We start from the raw sequence: 15,792 nt of genomic DNA on the forward strand, positions 1-15,792 counted from the left end.
AACTGGAATCCGTGCTAAATTCTCTTTTGTCGCGTGAGAATCGGCCCGGATGGCCACGTGCGCAAATTACGAGGAGGATTTACTCCGACGGTAGAAAGAGAAGGGCAGGGCGCTCATCGATTGGTAGCCCAAAAAAAAAAGTGGAAAATAATCGAAGGACGAAGCTAAAAAGAGCGAGCGATAAAAAGAGAAAGCAGTGATAAGGAAGATAAAATATTTTTAAAAAATTGAGAAGCACCGGACAAATTTCCGTTTTTCTACAATCTCATTGTATGTATACCGTCCCTTCAGCTCTTTTCCATTTAACGATATAACCGTCGAATATTGACAATAGAGACTATACAAACCGGAAGTCAAAGTTTGTCATCTTTGTAAATAAAAAAAAAAATTTTCCTTATCGAAAAATCCAGATAGCTCAAATTATGATACTTTCAAGGTGGTCCAGGCCACGTGTCTATACGAGGTCGAATTTTCAGGTCAGGTTGATTCGTCTCCAGTCTCTTCTCTACTTTCGCTTCCTGCTACTGAAGTCTCATTCGCACGGCAATTACCAACAAAATATACGAGCTGTCGGCAAAACCATCCCCACCCCGTCTCATCATCTTCCGCTACCCTGTTCTTTTCTTTATACCAATTTTTTTTCCTCTCCTTTTTTCGTTATCCCTGTATTTTTCATCTCTCTCGCTCCTCGCCTTATCTTTATCAAATTTTATTCCCACCTCTTGCTACTTTCCTGTCGTCCTGGGGAATAAGCAGCGAACGCTCGTAAACGCAGAGTAACACGCCTTCTTGCTTCTTCTTGGCAGCCACGAGGTATACGTATTTATGAGGAGCCCAGTAGTCGCTCGATGCGCGATACAGCTTACCAACCCAATACGGATAAAAAGTTTTATTTGATATCGATGACGCCCCCAGGTCCATTTCTTTTCTTTGGACACTTTATTCCGACATTATTGGGATACGATCGCTTCCGTCGCTACTCTAATCCCATTAAGGACCTTATAAGGACTTTATGCCAGATTTTATTAGCCGACTTGTACAGTACCGCCATCTGACGATCATGTGGTCATTCGGCATTTTCTTCACTAGGGTTCTTGGGGGGAGGTCTCAGATTACATTAGACCTTCCTTCTTATTCCATCTCTTTGTCGGGTAAGGATTGGTTGGATGATAACAGGGGGGAGAATCCTCCAGGACACTTCAGGGTCCAGTGACCTCGAGCCGACAGGTCAAAAATATTTTACTTTAGGATTAAATGTCATCTTAGGACGAAGGCCGACACTTGAGCAGCCTCGAGGAAAGAATTTTCTTTAAAGTTTTTTCGGATTTTCCAAAATACTTGGGCACAGATCGAATAACCCTAGGAACCTCTTATTTATGTCTTAGGTCGAGATGAAAGGTATTTCTGGACCAATCGAATTTAAGGAGGGCAGAAGGATACAGTTTAAACTGGATTTACTCAAACTGAAGCAGCACTCTCTGGTTAAGGTAAGAGAATCTTGAAAGGGGAAATACGCTTGAAGTACATTAAAAAAAAATTTTGAATTAACTTTGATCTTTCTTCCCAGGTGGGAGAATGGCGTCCGGACGCCGGTGTCAATGTCACGGACACGGCAGCTTTCTTTGAGCCGGGAGATGTCAACGTGACTTTGGTCGTCATCACAATCCTGGTAAGTGAACGCGAGTCGAACTGTAGAATGAAAAATTACTATAAGTACTTACTTATAAGTAGGCGCGATCAATTTTGCACAATCGAATCTGATAATCCTTATGATAAAGTGTAATAGGGTATAGTTATTGAGTTGACCTTTGACCCGAACTCGTTTATGGGTTCAAGTCATAAACTTTGAAGTAACCGTTAATGGCATGAAATAAAAGCTTATTGGGTTATCTTTTTGTCTCGAAATAAAATAATTTATCCAGCCAAATAAATTGTTGGCTTTATATGGCTTTTTTAACAGATGTTTTTCCATATTTCCAATTTCACGTAAATTATGTTTCTCTTTATACACTTCCGCATGCCGTGTCCGGGTTCTCGGTTCCATTTCGGTAGGAAATTACGCTGTTTCTTCGGTTGATGGAATATTTTCGTTGCGCGCGACATGCGCTCGTGTCCTTCGCATTGTTCTTTGAAAAAAAAAAAAAAAAACGCCGTAGAAAAATGTCCTGCACGAAATCTCGTTGGACTTTTAAATTTTCTCCAGTGCAACGGTGCATCATCTTCTTTCCTGAAATTATCCATTTTATCTGCGTCCATAATAGGCACGTACGATACAGTACGAATTCCATACGTTCGCCGTGCAACATTTTTTTTGCTGGCATAACTCTGCTTTTTTCTTGCATTTTTTACACGAAAATTCAACAGGGTTAATTGTCACCGACATTAATGCGAATCAAATTTCTTATGATTTTTTGAACACCTTAAAGGTTTATTATTACCCAATGAATATGTGAAAATTTCAAAACATTCATACCTAAAAGTTTTTCGAAAATTGTCAAGAGTGACATTAAAGATATTATTACTTCATCAAGTACAAATATTCCATAACTAATCGAACCCATCGATCAATTAGTTCAAACTTGAAAAATCCACATATTAAATATTAATAAGTGAAAATGGTATTACTTTGCTAAGATGGTCATCTTTATTTTGTAATCAACCTCAACACTAAACTTTCTCTAGCCACCGACAGGAAGCACCATTAGAAAGCCGCCAGACAATAATATTCAGCTTAAAAAATTCATATCTGTCAAACTCTAATTTAACATAAAATTTTTCAAGCCTTATTTTTTTAACCCAAATCCTTTTTTCCCATCTCGTCGGATTATCGAGTGATTCGGTTTTATTCATACGCCACTTCCCCCCCACTATTACACTATCACCATTATTATTTCCATCGCCCCCCCTCGACCCCCCACTTCCACCACTGCCCCTATTACTCGTCACTCTGCATCCCATTCATTCGCACTTTGCAACAGGGAATTTCGAAAGGGAGAATTCGCGGCCACGAGAGTTTATCCAGCCTCTCGTTAAGCCACTAGCTCGCTCGGCAACGGCGAACAATTCCGCGCCAGGATTCAAATTAATTTGGGAATTCAGTGCCGATTATCCAAAAACGAGTCGTCCCCATTCGCATTCGAATGTAATCGAGCTTCATTAACGCTTCGCGCGTGTTGCGCCAGAGACTCATAGCAATTCCCCATCACTCCCTATCACCATTGTCGATTCGCCAATTCATCACCCTATCCACAAATTAATCAAATAGTTCGATCTCGCGGCGATCGGCCCAAAATCATCCATACGCACACTGAGAAGCCAACAGTCCCATAAATCAATGACAATTCCGAGCAGGAGATGCCGTACGTGATGATGCACTACGAAAAGAACTACACTGGGAATTCACGCTTTTACGGTTTTTGCGTTGACCTCCTCGAGGTCGTCGCAAGGGAGGTCGGATTCTCGTATCGTCTGGAACTCGTCCCGGACCGGAAGTACGGTGCACGGGATCCAGAAACCGGCGAATGGAACGGCATCGTCAAAGAGCTCATGCGACATGTATGATTTGGTTTGTTTTGATTTTTCCTCGTCTTTACCTAAATAGCACGATCCAAATTATCAAGCCCCAAGCAAAAGACTATAATCAACCCCTTATCAGCGTACCAGTAGAAATCGATATAGTATCACGTAACCAGACACAGTAGTAAATTCCTATAGTTTCTGCCTTAGTTTTTTTACCAAAATACCATAACCCAATCACCGACTGTACCTATCCGTATTACGTGCACTATAATGTACCTAAATAACCGTATCTTCATATGTACATTTCTGATTAAAACCATCACAGTACACGCACTATACACATACGTATCCCTATGTACGCAAAGTATCTAGCAATTACAAAGTTTAATCGTCAAATCGTATATCTGTATACAGTGCGAGTATAATTCCCTCGATATAGGAATACACGAAGAAAAAAACAACAATAATAATAATAATCAGGGTAATCAATCGTGATTAAAAATTCTTTAATATTCATTACCGTCAGTCCGTTTAACAAGCGTCTGTCGTCCATAAAAGTTTCTTCAGTCAATACCGATTAAAAGTATCGATCGTTTCCGTCCTGTGTAAAATTGGCGTCGCGACGCCTCCCCTCGCAGTTCGACTAAACTGACAAGAGGAAACTTGAAAGGGAGTCCCAACCAATCGAAGTGTCTCCTAATAGCACGATAATAACCAGACGTAGCAGCATCCCATAAATATGTATCCTATAAATGAATTCCCATAGGAATTCAGGAGGCTGCAGAGCAGACGCGTCTTAATCCAAGGAACTTTGTCCCCTGCGGGATATCGCGTACTATAACGACGTCGACGTCGCGTAATCCGTTTTAACGGGTTATCGACGAGCGACTAGGTTGCTTTCACGCGATTCGTGTCTCTTGGGATATCGAAATTCTGTATACGGTTGTAAATAGCCATTAGGACTACCCAGGTAAGCCGTCGCGACGCGTGCCGTCGTACTCACGCCTATCGGGCGGTGTGTATGGACGAGACGCGGGTATTAACCAAGGAAGACGGGACGCCAATAACGTTCCCGGCGAGACGTAGGAAGGACGTACAAAGCCTTGGGAAAATTGAATGAACATTTTGATCGATGTGTATTTATATACATATATAGGTATATGAAAGCGTAAGGATTAATTTGTCTCGATATATACGAGTATATATATGTACAGTGTACAAAGGGCCAACCTTATTGATTTAACATCGGCTCCCACGATTTCCCGTATGCTAGACTTGCTTGTGACGTATCCCGTAGGAGCAGCCTTACGTGATGCTCAGGAGCAAAGGAAACTTCACCGGAAATGCACGGTACGAGGGATTCTGCATCGACCTCCTGAAGGAGATCGCACATATGGTCGGCTTTACCTACAGAATCGAAATGGTACCGGACGGCAAGTACGGAGTTTACGATTACGAGACCGGAGAATGGAATGGGATCGTTCGGCAGCTTATGGATAAGGTAGGTTTCTTTACCGACCGTGTGGATGAGAATGCATTAGTCTCGCGAGGTACGGTAATAATAATAATAATACATATAGAAACAGATACGTATAATTTAATCGACATATTAAAAATTTTATATTTTTCATTGAATACAAACGTGAGTGTTTGCGCTCGCGATGCTTTTTGCAATTTAGGACTAATCAAGGTGGTAAATCTATAACGAGAGAACTTCAGCAGCGAACAGGTACGTAGCTGCCATTTCGATGGCGCAGAGGTTCGTTAGGGACGATGGTCTATTCCGGTAAACGGGGAAAGCTCGTTTCCACTATTCGAATTTCAGATCGGCTCGTGCGTGGGTCGGTAAAAGAGAGAGAGGGAGAAGGATAGGAGATCGTAGGCAGAGATGCCAGATGGGTAACAGATGCAGCTCGGATCGAGAGAGCGTCGCGGGCAGCGAGGTTGGTTTGCAATGCAAATGAAGTTCGGTCGAGGCGGAAATAGCGCGGTGCATGTCACTGCGCGGAACTAGCCTGCGAAATGGCAGGACAACCTGGGAACAACGGTGCAACGAATGGATACGGTGTTGCGAGCACGTACGGGATATACCTTGTTAGCTATAACAGCTTCGCGATAACGATAAGTGTTCCTCGTGGAAATAGAGCGGAAGTGTACAAGCGCAGCTTTCGCTTGGACACTCGAAGCTACGTAAAGTGGACGGGGAAGGGATCGGTTATTCTGGTAGAAAAATTTGAAAATTTTCGTAATAATTTTTCGGAATAAATTTAACACGTAATTCACGTCGGGATTGGGTTTTGAAAATTTGTTCGACTCCAAAATTTCTTGTTGCTCTGTCCGCATCTCGGGTTCTGGGTTGATCGTGCGCTATCTCACCTCGTCCCAGTGGCCACCTGGCGGTGTTCGTGCGAAACTCATTGCTCCGCGTGTTTCGCATTCCCAGGCAAATATTGGAAATATTGTTGGCGTCCGACGTTCTCGCGCTACGGTATCGTCATGGTTACCGAACAGCGTCAGGAAGGAGTCTCCTTTGTCTTTCGTTTCGCATCGAACTTCATTTCCCCGGAAGTCCGTCGTCCTCGCACGAAATATAAAATACTCGGTACGAAGTACCCGGCTAATACGATTCCTAGTAAATTGCAGCGAGCGAGCATGAAATTACATGGATACGGAAAAACACGGTGTTGCCAACTGAATAAAAATGTATTTTCATATAATGAATAAAAAATAATGACGCAATCCGAGGAGACCGAAGCATACAACAGCGTGTATATAAAACCGGAAATCCCGGTAAACTCGCAGTGTGGGAGTCGGTGAAAAATTGTCAATGACGACAACAGGAAACAAGCTGAAATTCGCGATAACGAAGCTCCGAGAAAGTTAAAAATCATTAGCTGCCATTAATCATGCCGGCTAATTATCAGGACGGCAGAGAGCGAAAGTAAAGAGCGAGCGAGCAAGACCCGAACGAAGACAGAGAGGAGAGTCGAAGGCGCGATAAAAATTTTTCTTCCTGCGTCTGACTTACCGATTTTAATTGACGGAGCCGAAGCAGTGCTTGTGCAGCGGGAGAGGGGAAGTGGGGGAGGGTATGATAAGAACCTTTTAAAATGCCGAATACGCAGTATCCCCCTTAACGACCGAACTTCCCTCGACTTTTGATTTTGGCTCGAGACCTAAAAGCTAAAGAAGAAACAAAGTACAAGCCGACAGGGGGAACTAAATTAGCTATATACACACGTAGTCATAAAAGAGTCCAGCGGCGTCGCCACCATCAAAGTCGCCAGAGTCACCAGCTTGCCTTATCTCTGGAGTGTCGTAATTCTCGGAGAAAAAAAATTCCATCCGATTTTATTTAAGCCCAATGAAATATCGCGCCAGTATTTCGCTCGGACTGGAGTCTCGCAACAAGTTCCCCTTCCTCGCGGCCCATTACGTGAAATATGGAAATCGTGAAATACGAGCGGCAGTTTGTCCGCGCCGCGGGTATCGTCATTTTGGTGAAGGGCGGGCAGGGGGGGGGTGGTGCTTCACGCGGAACCAGAATTTTATCCGCAAACGGCAGGTGCGACGATAACAGAGTGCGTCGCATTATTGCGACGGTCGTACTAATTTTGTCGGATGATCATTTGTCGTCGCGACGCCGCTGGGATTTCCTCGATATGGCAGAGCGGCGCTCCGGGGCTGCGAACGCGGGCACGGTGAGTTGACAGCGGCGAATCGGGAGGGAGAGAGGAGACTCCGGTGAAAAAGTAAGAGGATCCGTCCTGCGGCTGAGCGTCATATTTCAGACGCTTAGGAGTCCGTCAACGGCGGAACGGCAACGGGCGTCGTCGTGGTTCTCGACGTCCCGTTACGCCCCTGGCCGGGAACTTTTGCCAGGGAACAAGCGTCGCGACACAAGCCCGGAGTCGAAATCGTATTACCAGCCCCTTAGGGAGTAAAGCTAGTCGGCTGAAGGTCGGTTGCTGCTGTCGCTATATATATATATGTATATATATATATATATGAGCCTTGCAAAAAGGCGTACATACAGCTGCATTCGTCACGTGGCATAAATTTGACCAGTTTCTTTGAAGGCTAGATAGCAGTGGGTACTACCGCGAATGGTCGGACACTGCTTAGCTATTTCGAATAAATGCATATATAGTCTGACTGTTTATGTAAATGGAAAAGCTACGAACGCATAGGATGGTATGTTAAATGATTTGTCATTCATGAGACGAAGTCGTCGCTCGGAATTATTCGCGCGGCGTCTTTCGCAGGGATCGGCTGGGTTATAAATGCTGGGATAAAAAATTGAAAGATAAAATATGAAAGAGAGACAGCCTGGTAATAAGGCTGGTGTTATATATCTGAACGTAGTTACCAATTTATCTCGCGGCTGCATCCATCCTGGTTAACTGACGTTATCCGGCCTTTTTGCACTTGCAGTGCACTTTCCCTCGCGACGCCCACGTCGTCCGCTGCACGTGGGGCTGTGGGCGTCGCAGGGCTGGAGGGAAGGGTCGCACTTTTTCTCGTTATCAGGAACCTTTCGACCGAGCCAGAAATAAATTGCCGACGTTGCTGTAGGCCTGGAGCGGGGGCGGGGGGAGGGGGGGTGGCTCGTTCCAGACGCTGAAAAAGCAGTTAAATATCTAAACGGCATAGTCGTCCCTTTACCTAGCGCCTATGTACGTGTTTCCGTCGCTTGCGAAATGCGACGTCCGGCGTCGGTATCCTGCAGCTGCACTTTACGTGCGCGGTGCTTGGGCAATTTTTTTATATAAAAGTAAAGGAGGGGGGCTATCAGGGGGAGAAATTGAAATTTAACGTAATCGGGTCTGGGGAGGGAAATCGTAGTGACTTGATCTTCTTTTTATTATTATTGACTATCCAATGACAGATTTTGGTCCACGAGGGTGGACGGGCTGCTGGATACTTATTTATGTACAGGAGATCAATGCGTGATGCCTTGTCCACGTGTTAAGTAGTTTTACTCTTGGTCGAAAGAGGATGTGGTGATATGGAACAGGTATTTTTTTTTCAAATTTGGAAAATGTATTTAGACGTAATGCAGATATGTATCAATTTTTATAGATTTGAATATATTTTTATATATGTATATATATATATATATGTTTGTGACTTTCATGTAAAAATATGTATATATATATATATATATATATCGAGAGAAAAGTAATTTCGTACTTTCTTTTCAGAAAGCGGATTTGGCTGTAGGATCGATGACGATTAATTACGCGAGGGAGAGTGTCATCGATTTTACAAAACCCTTCATGAATCTTGGTATCAGCATACTTTTCAAGGTAAAGTGAAAAGCAGTTTTTTTGCAAGATTTACAAAAAAAAAATTAATCAGGGATATTGTATTACATAATTATTTTACACCGATAATTTTATCATTTCCCGTGTACTCGTTCGTACGTGTGCACGTCTACGTTTAACTGCAATAGAAACGCACGGATAATTATTTAAAAAATTTTATTATCCATTTTCCCCGACGAATCGAGCTTTATAATTATTTCGATTTGGTGAATTCCAACATTTTAATTCACGAATTAGTACCAACGTACGAAAATGCAAATTGCGCCGTTCCTTAGTTGGCAGCCTTGGTTCTTTATTCTCTACACTTTTTTATACCCCGATCGTTTCGCATCTCAGTGGTTTCCACAGGCACGAACTTAGGAGCTTTTTTTATTTTCCAAAACGAAAAACTTCCAGCTCATCTCTCGCCTCTGATCTACAGCTGTGGATTCCTCCGCGAGATGTTAACGACGTGGACTAACTGTTGCCTTAATTACGTCCCTGACTAATGTCGAGTAAATTATTAAGAAATATATTCGCAGCTTTTTTCTTTCCTTCCTCTTCAAAGATTCGCCAACCTCACATTCCAGGTAATTTATTTAATTAAGGACAAAGAATTTTCCAAGAAAATGGAGACTCATAAGTGGGTACATCTATAAATGAAATTGAAAGTGGATTGGAGAATCGTTGTCCTTTACGACCTGGTCCTTTGAACTTCAATCGAATTGCACCAATTAAATTTCTGAAAATAATAATTTTAAATGTTTTACACGACCGAAAGCACTTCGCACCCTATTTCTTTCTGATCGAAAGTACTTTCTTTCGTTTCAATTAAATTTTGCGAATTTTCACATTTCCCTCGAGATAATTATTTTTTTTTGATCTCGTTAACAAGTAATTAATGTAAATCACCAATTAAGGTCCGTTGCTGGTGGTTGCTATGGCAACGCTTATCCGTAATTTTATAATGATACCATTGACATTGCCTGACAAGAGAGCATTCTGGCTTAAACGTCTGACAGACTCAACGTTCCGTCTGCCTGAGGTATGTCTATTCCTGAGGTAGCACAGTGGCGCCATCTGTCACGGGCCAATTAGCACGGGTCAAAGGTGATGAGCTGCATGATTTAACGAGCTCGAGAATCTCACGGTCTATCGAGTCGCGTAATATCCTTTTTAATGAACAAAAGTCTGAATATTTTCTACGGTCGATTTACGAAGAGTTCACACCGTCGACAGGCTGCCTCATGGAAGCGACATTTCATTTCTATGAAGCGACATTTCGTTCCCGTCGCGTTCACTTGCTTTTCACTGGTTCAATTTTTTATCTTTTTCAAAATTTCGTCAATCTTCCTTACTCTCCATTTTTATCCAGCTTCCGTTCACCGACGTTATCGCCCGATCGCCGAAACTCGTTAAGCCGCTTCCCGATTAGCGAAGAGCCGAGGCGACCGATACTCCCGATTCACCAAATCAAATGACAAACTGCACATTTTTCCGAACTCTCGTGCAGCCCTTTCCTTCTTTTTACGGACAATTTTCAAAAGTGCCAGCAACCCCCGTGAAAAAAAAACCACGCGGTCCCAACTTCCGGTCACACGACATCCCTCACTTATTCGCTATCAGGCATTTTGACCTATGACACCCTCGCGAAAGTATTGTTGTCTCTTTTTATTTTTTTTTGGATTTTTTTCAAAAATGCTCACTTTTCGCAAAGCAAATACTCACTCAACACGCGCATACGTTTTACCCATAGTACCAAATTGCTTCGCTATATATATATATATATATATTCGCTATGTATATTTGACATTTCTTTACTTTGATAATGAATTTCTAAAACAATTCCTATTCGCGTCCCAGTAATTGCAGCGACGAGTAGTCTCTCAATTAGTCGAGGATCCCGACGAGGAGTGTGGTGGAGTTCAACTCCAAGAAGTGGAGTACGACGACTTTGGCTAATTGCGCCAATCAGCTTCAGGCCCAGAGCGTCTCCTCAATTAATACCAGTCAAATGCTTAATTACGATCAGACGGAAACCGTAAAACGAATAATAGTCCATTGATATAGTCAAGAAATATACAGAAAGAAACTTACATCTTGGACAGTAAGAAAGAAACGAGAGAAGACAAGAACGCGAATAATTATCTCATAATTAATCTCGAGCGAGAGAATTCAGTCGTTTAATGTGAAATCAGCGCATTTTACGGAGTCCTGCAAATTTTCCTTGCGAAATAGCAAAATTACTACCTCACGGATACGCAGACGCAGAACCAACGGAAGTTCTGCGCCGGAAATTACCTGCGACACTTTGCACCCTTGAAGTAACGTTGAATACCATTCTCTCAGGACTTCATGAAAATACTACACGTACAGTCGACTCGCTTTAAGATACTGCCTCTCCGCAAGGGACTATCGGAAAATTCAAAATTAACTTCCCAATAACATTCACAAACATGTCACAAGCAAAATCACTCTACCCGATGAAAATAATGTCGCTGATTTATTTATAAAAAATTCGATCGAATTCGAGGTCTGCTCCAACGTGACTTCCGGTTGATTTTGAGTCTGCCGAGAGGGTTGACGCAAGGGTGAGTCCCCCTTCAATTTAGTTGACGACGTCGTCGATAATTGCGTCGTTTAACGGAAACGCGATCGATGCCCACATAGGAGATCGTGGGGGTGAATGCAGCCTTATGGAGGAGCAATTAGAACAAGTAATTGCCCACAGGATGTATCCCCTTGAACGTCGAATGGACCCTTAACCTCAGCATCCCGTAGCCCTTTTTTCCTCTTTGATCATTTATTCAAGCATATACCTACCAAGGGATGCCCTTTATTGAATCCCAGTAATAAAATCCTGCTCCAGCAACAACATCAAGTCCAGTCCAATGTCTGAGGCGCCTGCGAAAGGAGCCTCCGGTATGTTTCAGTTTTTCGAACCCTGGGAGTCTCCACGTTCGCAGTGACCTTGACGATGTTAACCCTGGTCAGGATATCTCCAGACGAGATAACAGCCGGCGAGGATAACAGCAACGAAGCGGACCTTAAGAATTTTTCAAATTCTTTGTGCTTCCTCGTCGGTACCCTATTTAGACAAGGCTCCGGATTAGACCCCAAGGTCAATAATCCTCGGGCCCCCGGCCGACCCTGGGGCAAGCTCAGATAAATTCCATCGACTTACGAGAGCGGCGCATCTGCGTCCGTGAAACATATGATTTTTCAAGATGAATCTTCTTATCGATCCCATGTCAAACGTGTCCGCGTGCCTTGACCTCCAGTCCCTGGGGACGACGTGCCACGTGGACGCGCTAGGAAAGTCTGTTTCTTCCCAGTGGGTCTTGCCTCTTGTCTTACCCGGATCATCGGAATTCCCAGGTTCCCACCAGCCATCCGGCGCGACTGTTCTCCTTCATGAATCCACTGGCCATCGAGATCTGGCTCTACGTCCTGGCAGCCTACGTCCTGGTCTCGGTGACGATGTTCGTCGTCGCGCGATTCAGCCCCTACGAGTGGAACAATCCCCATCCCTGTCACTCGGGACCGGAAATCGTCGAGAACCAGTTCTCTCTGGCGAACAGCTTCTGGTTCACCATTGGCACCCTGATGCAGCAGGGGAGCGATCTCAATCCGAAGGTACCAACCCCTTGTAGAGAAAACGACCAGAGCGAGTATCTTTAGAGAATTTGCGTATTAAGATTTTGGTAAAATAGTAAATCGATGAAGAATCAATTAAAAGAAATAATTTTTCAAGATATTATCTCGGCTCGTAACGATTAAATAAGCACCCGGGTCAAATCATAGATTCACTAAGGATTACCGTCTCATCGATCATCATCTTGTAATTTTTTTTATCAGTAATTTGATTCACACGTACCAGCATCTTTCGCAGCATCCCATACCCTGCTTTAGCACGCACAAAAAATAACCAAAAAATACATTGTTCTTATAAACATTTTTTTTAATGGACTTATCACCTTTTCCAATTACCATAGAGCTATCGATACGCATTTATATGTGGTAAATAAAAAAAAAAAACATCTCCCGCAACTATGCCGTTCAAGACCATTACCGGCATTTTAACGAGATGAAATAAGCACGGTAATAATTCACCGCTGAATTTGACCTTTCGCTTAACGCTTTCAACCATTCATAAATTAACGAGGTGATATCGTGCGGGTGCTTATTCTTATCTTGCAGGTTGGTACTGAACGCTCGAGATGGGATGCGATTGCTATTCAATAAAGAAATCCTCGATTGATATTTCCTAATCATTTTTCATTTCCCTAACCTTCCTCGATTTTCAATCAAAAATATTTTGCCAAACGAACAAACGTACCCCCCCCCCCTTCCTACAATCTCGTAAATCGATCCCCTATACGATCTCTCGAATTTGTCAATATCGAATAATAAAATTTTTTTGTCATCGATCTATCAGGCAACCAGCACGCGTATCGTTAGCGGAATCTGGTGGTTTTTCACTCTCATCATAATCTCCTCTTACACTGCAAATCTCGCTGCGTTTCTAACAGTCGAGAGGATGATAACGCCCATTGAGAACGCCGAGGATCTCGCCGGACAAACGGACATAACCTACGGGACTTTGGAAAGTGGCAGCACCATGACGTTCTTCCGAGTAAGAAATTATCCTTGGATTAATAAACTGATTAAGTCGATTTATCGGTTGACCAAATAATATCGTAATCTCGCAGGATTCCATGATCGAGACTTACAAGAAGATGTGGAGGTTCATGGAAAACAAAAAGCCATCGGTGTTCGTACCGACCTACGAGGAAGGAATTCAGAGGGTCCTACAGGGTGACTATGCCTTCCTGATGGAATCCACGATGCTCGATTACATAGTGCAGCGCGACTGCAACCTCACGCAAATCGGAGGACTCCTTGATAGCAAAGGTTATGGCATAGCCACACCAATGGGTAACTTAAAACGAAAATTTTCAAAGATTTCATCCGTTAATTATTATTCATTGGGATAATAATAATGAAATTTTGGCAGGCTCACCTTGGAGAGACAAAATATCTCTGGCGATTCTGGAACTCCAGGAGAAGGGCGAGATACAGATGCTGTATGACAAATGGTGGAAGAGTCCTGGCGACACATGCATGAGAACCGAAAAGGGCAAGGAGAGCAAAGCAAATGCACTGGGCGTCGACAATATAGGTTAGGTCATGAGATGTGCGACTAATCGTTAAGGCAATTACTCGTGGAAAATTAATAAGCCAGTAACACCCGCACAACAGGTGGTGTCTTCGTGGTGCTACTGTGCGGCTTAGCCTTCGCCGTGGTCGTAGCGATATTCGAATTTTGCTACAATTCCAAAAGAAATTCCTCGCCCGAGCGCGTAAGTTTCGAACCCGACTTTCGTCGTATGTCTCCGCCGACGCCGACGATGCACGAATAGGAGAATTCGGAGACGTAGCGTTGACGTCAATGACTGTTCCTTTATTGGCGCTTTAAGTTTGCTCTCTTCGTTTTTCTTCACTTTACTTTTTGTTACATTTGAACCTCCCGTGCTTTAGCATGTGACGATCGATCGAAGCATGTCCTATTAGACTACAGTGTACGACGGAGAACATCCGATAGAAAGGTACAGATTGTCGTTATTGTACCTCATTATTTTTCTATTGTAAAGTTACATTCTTATTTTATTTTTATATCGCAGCAAACACCGCCCATGCCCCCGACATGTTCAGGATCTCTTCAAGGTATCCCACAAGTGCAGCAACAACAGCAGCAGCAGCAACAGCAAAATCACCAACAGGAGTCTCTGTGCGCTGAGATGGCGCGAGAACTTTGTCTGGCCTTACGTTGCCATGCTTCCTCCAGAAGAAGACGCGCCTGCGAGAAATGCTCTTCGCACGTCATAGGATATCCAGCGGATAACCCAAGCGCCACGCCGATAAACGGGATGCGTTCCCAGGTGCATATTCTTGTTTTTGTTATGAGAAAAGACATTTTTTAATGTTTATTCAATTAATCTTAATAACTTTTTATTAGCGAAGCAGCCTGGGAGTCTCGATAGAACTGCCGTCACACATTCACATGCACCACCATGGGTCGCCAAGCGATTACGACGGTAACTAATCTACTCTTACCGACTGTTGGTACGGGATGAGTTTGATTTTTTGGTTCGAAGTCGCGACGATAGATGTCGAAACAGTGCAGAACGTTACTTTACCGACTTCTTAAGGATAAAGGGTAGCTCGTCGTATCCACTCGATGGTTAAGGGATGAATTCTGCCGATCTGAGAGCATCCCTTACGGTTTCCTTCCGTCCTTTACCCTGACGGATATTCTCTGTATCCATGATAGAACTGATCTCTGTACCGTGCGAGTGGTTTGACCGAATTTTATTATGCACAGAATTAACTCGTAAGGTATAATGTCATTTATCTACTCGTCTATCTGTAATTAATTAAAAGAAAAAGAGGAAGAGCATAAGGAAAGACACGTGTTATTCGTCACTTCGCAAATGCGCGTGTCAAAACTTACTTTGTAAATATACTTATAATCGCTTAGTGTATGACGCGTAGAGGACAACTCATCGTAATGTAATTATAAAGTGTAACGTATGTTAGCGCTAATCGGTACAATTTCGATGTTTGGTGTCATTTTATGTATGTATATTCAGATAGAGGGAATAAATGTAAGTTCTAAGAAGACAAACGTATATATGTCTGTCGTCTGTCTCGTGCTTAAAAATATCAACAGAACTTTTAGAAAATTACAAAAATACTTTTTTTTTTTGAGTAACTTGTGTTCCACGCCCCGTAACGAATTTTTTCTGAACCAGGAAAATAAAACAAACTATGAAAATCTGCTCGTTGGCAATCTCTCTGCACACCTCCGATAGTAATGCTACAGCGTGAGGCTTAGTGTCGCCGACTGAATATAAATGGACTATACCAGTCATCTTATCAAATTGGGTGCCCCGTAGTCTGGAAG

The 15,792-nt window shown here is 43.1% G+C and overlaps 1 protein-coding gene across 10 annotated transcripts in view; it reads left to right on the forward strand.

Moving 5' to 3' along the window:
- The window catches only part of LOC107265412 (glutamate receptor ionotropic, kainate 2), a 71,318-nt gene extending 55,767 nt beyond the window's left edge, over positions 1-15,551 (forward strand). Inside the window, exons 9-19 of one of the 10 annotated variants that reach the window (XM_025082611.1) lie at positions 1,386-1,487; positions 1,568-1,669; positions 4,817-5,020; positions 8,724-8,828; positions 12,204-12,461; positions 13,264-13,461; positions 13,538-13,739; positions 13,843-14,007; positions 14,088-14,188; positions 14,510-14,767; positions 14,845-15,551. In XM_025082611.1, the coding sequence (XP_024938379.1) occupies positions 1,386-1,487; positions 1,568-1,669; positions 4,817-5,020; positions 8,724-8,828; positions 12,204-12,461; positions 13,264-13,461; positions 13,538-13,739; positions 13,843-14,007; positions 14,088-14,188; positions 14,510-14,767; positions 14,845-14,931 (1,782 nt within the window). In that variant the 3' untranslated portion in view covers positions 14,932-15,551. Of the gene's footprint in view, positions 1-1,385; positions 1,488-1,567; positions 1,670-3,351; positions 3,556-4,816; positions 5,021-8,723; positions 8,829-12,203; positions 12,462-13,263; positions 13,462-13,537; positions 13,764-13,842; positions 14,008-14,087; positions 14,435-14,509; positions 14,768-14,844 lie in introns of those variants that run through there. The other 9 variants (XM_015734853.2, XM_025082610.1, XM_015734849.2 and 6 more) reach the window with 9 other exon arrangements.
- The last annotated feature ends 241 nt before the right edge of the window (positions 15,552-15,792 follow it).

Source organism: Cephus cinctus, unplaced genomic scaffold (genome assembly GCF_000341935.2).
Source record: "Cephus cinctus unplaced genomic scaffold, Ccin1 Ccin1_scaffold0215, whole genome shotgun sequence".
Classification (NCBI taxonomy): Eukaryota; Metazoa; Arthropoda; class Insecta; order Hymenoptera; family Cephidae; genus Cephus; species Cephus cinctus.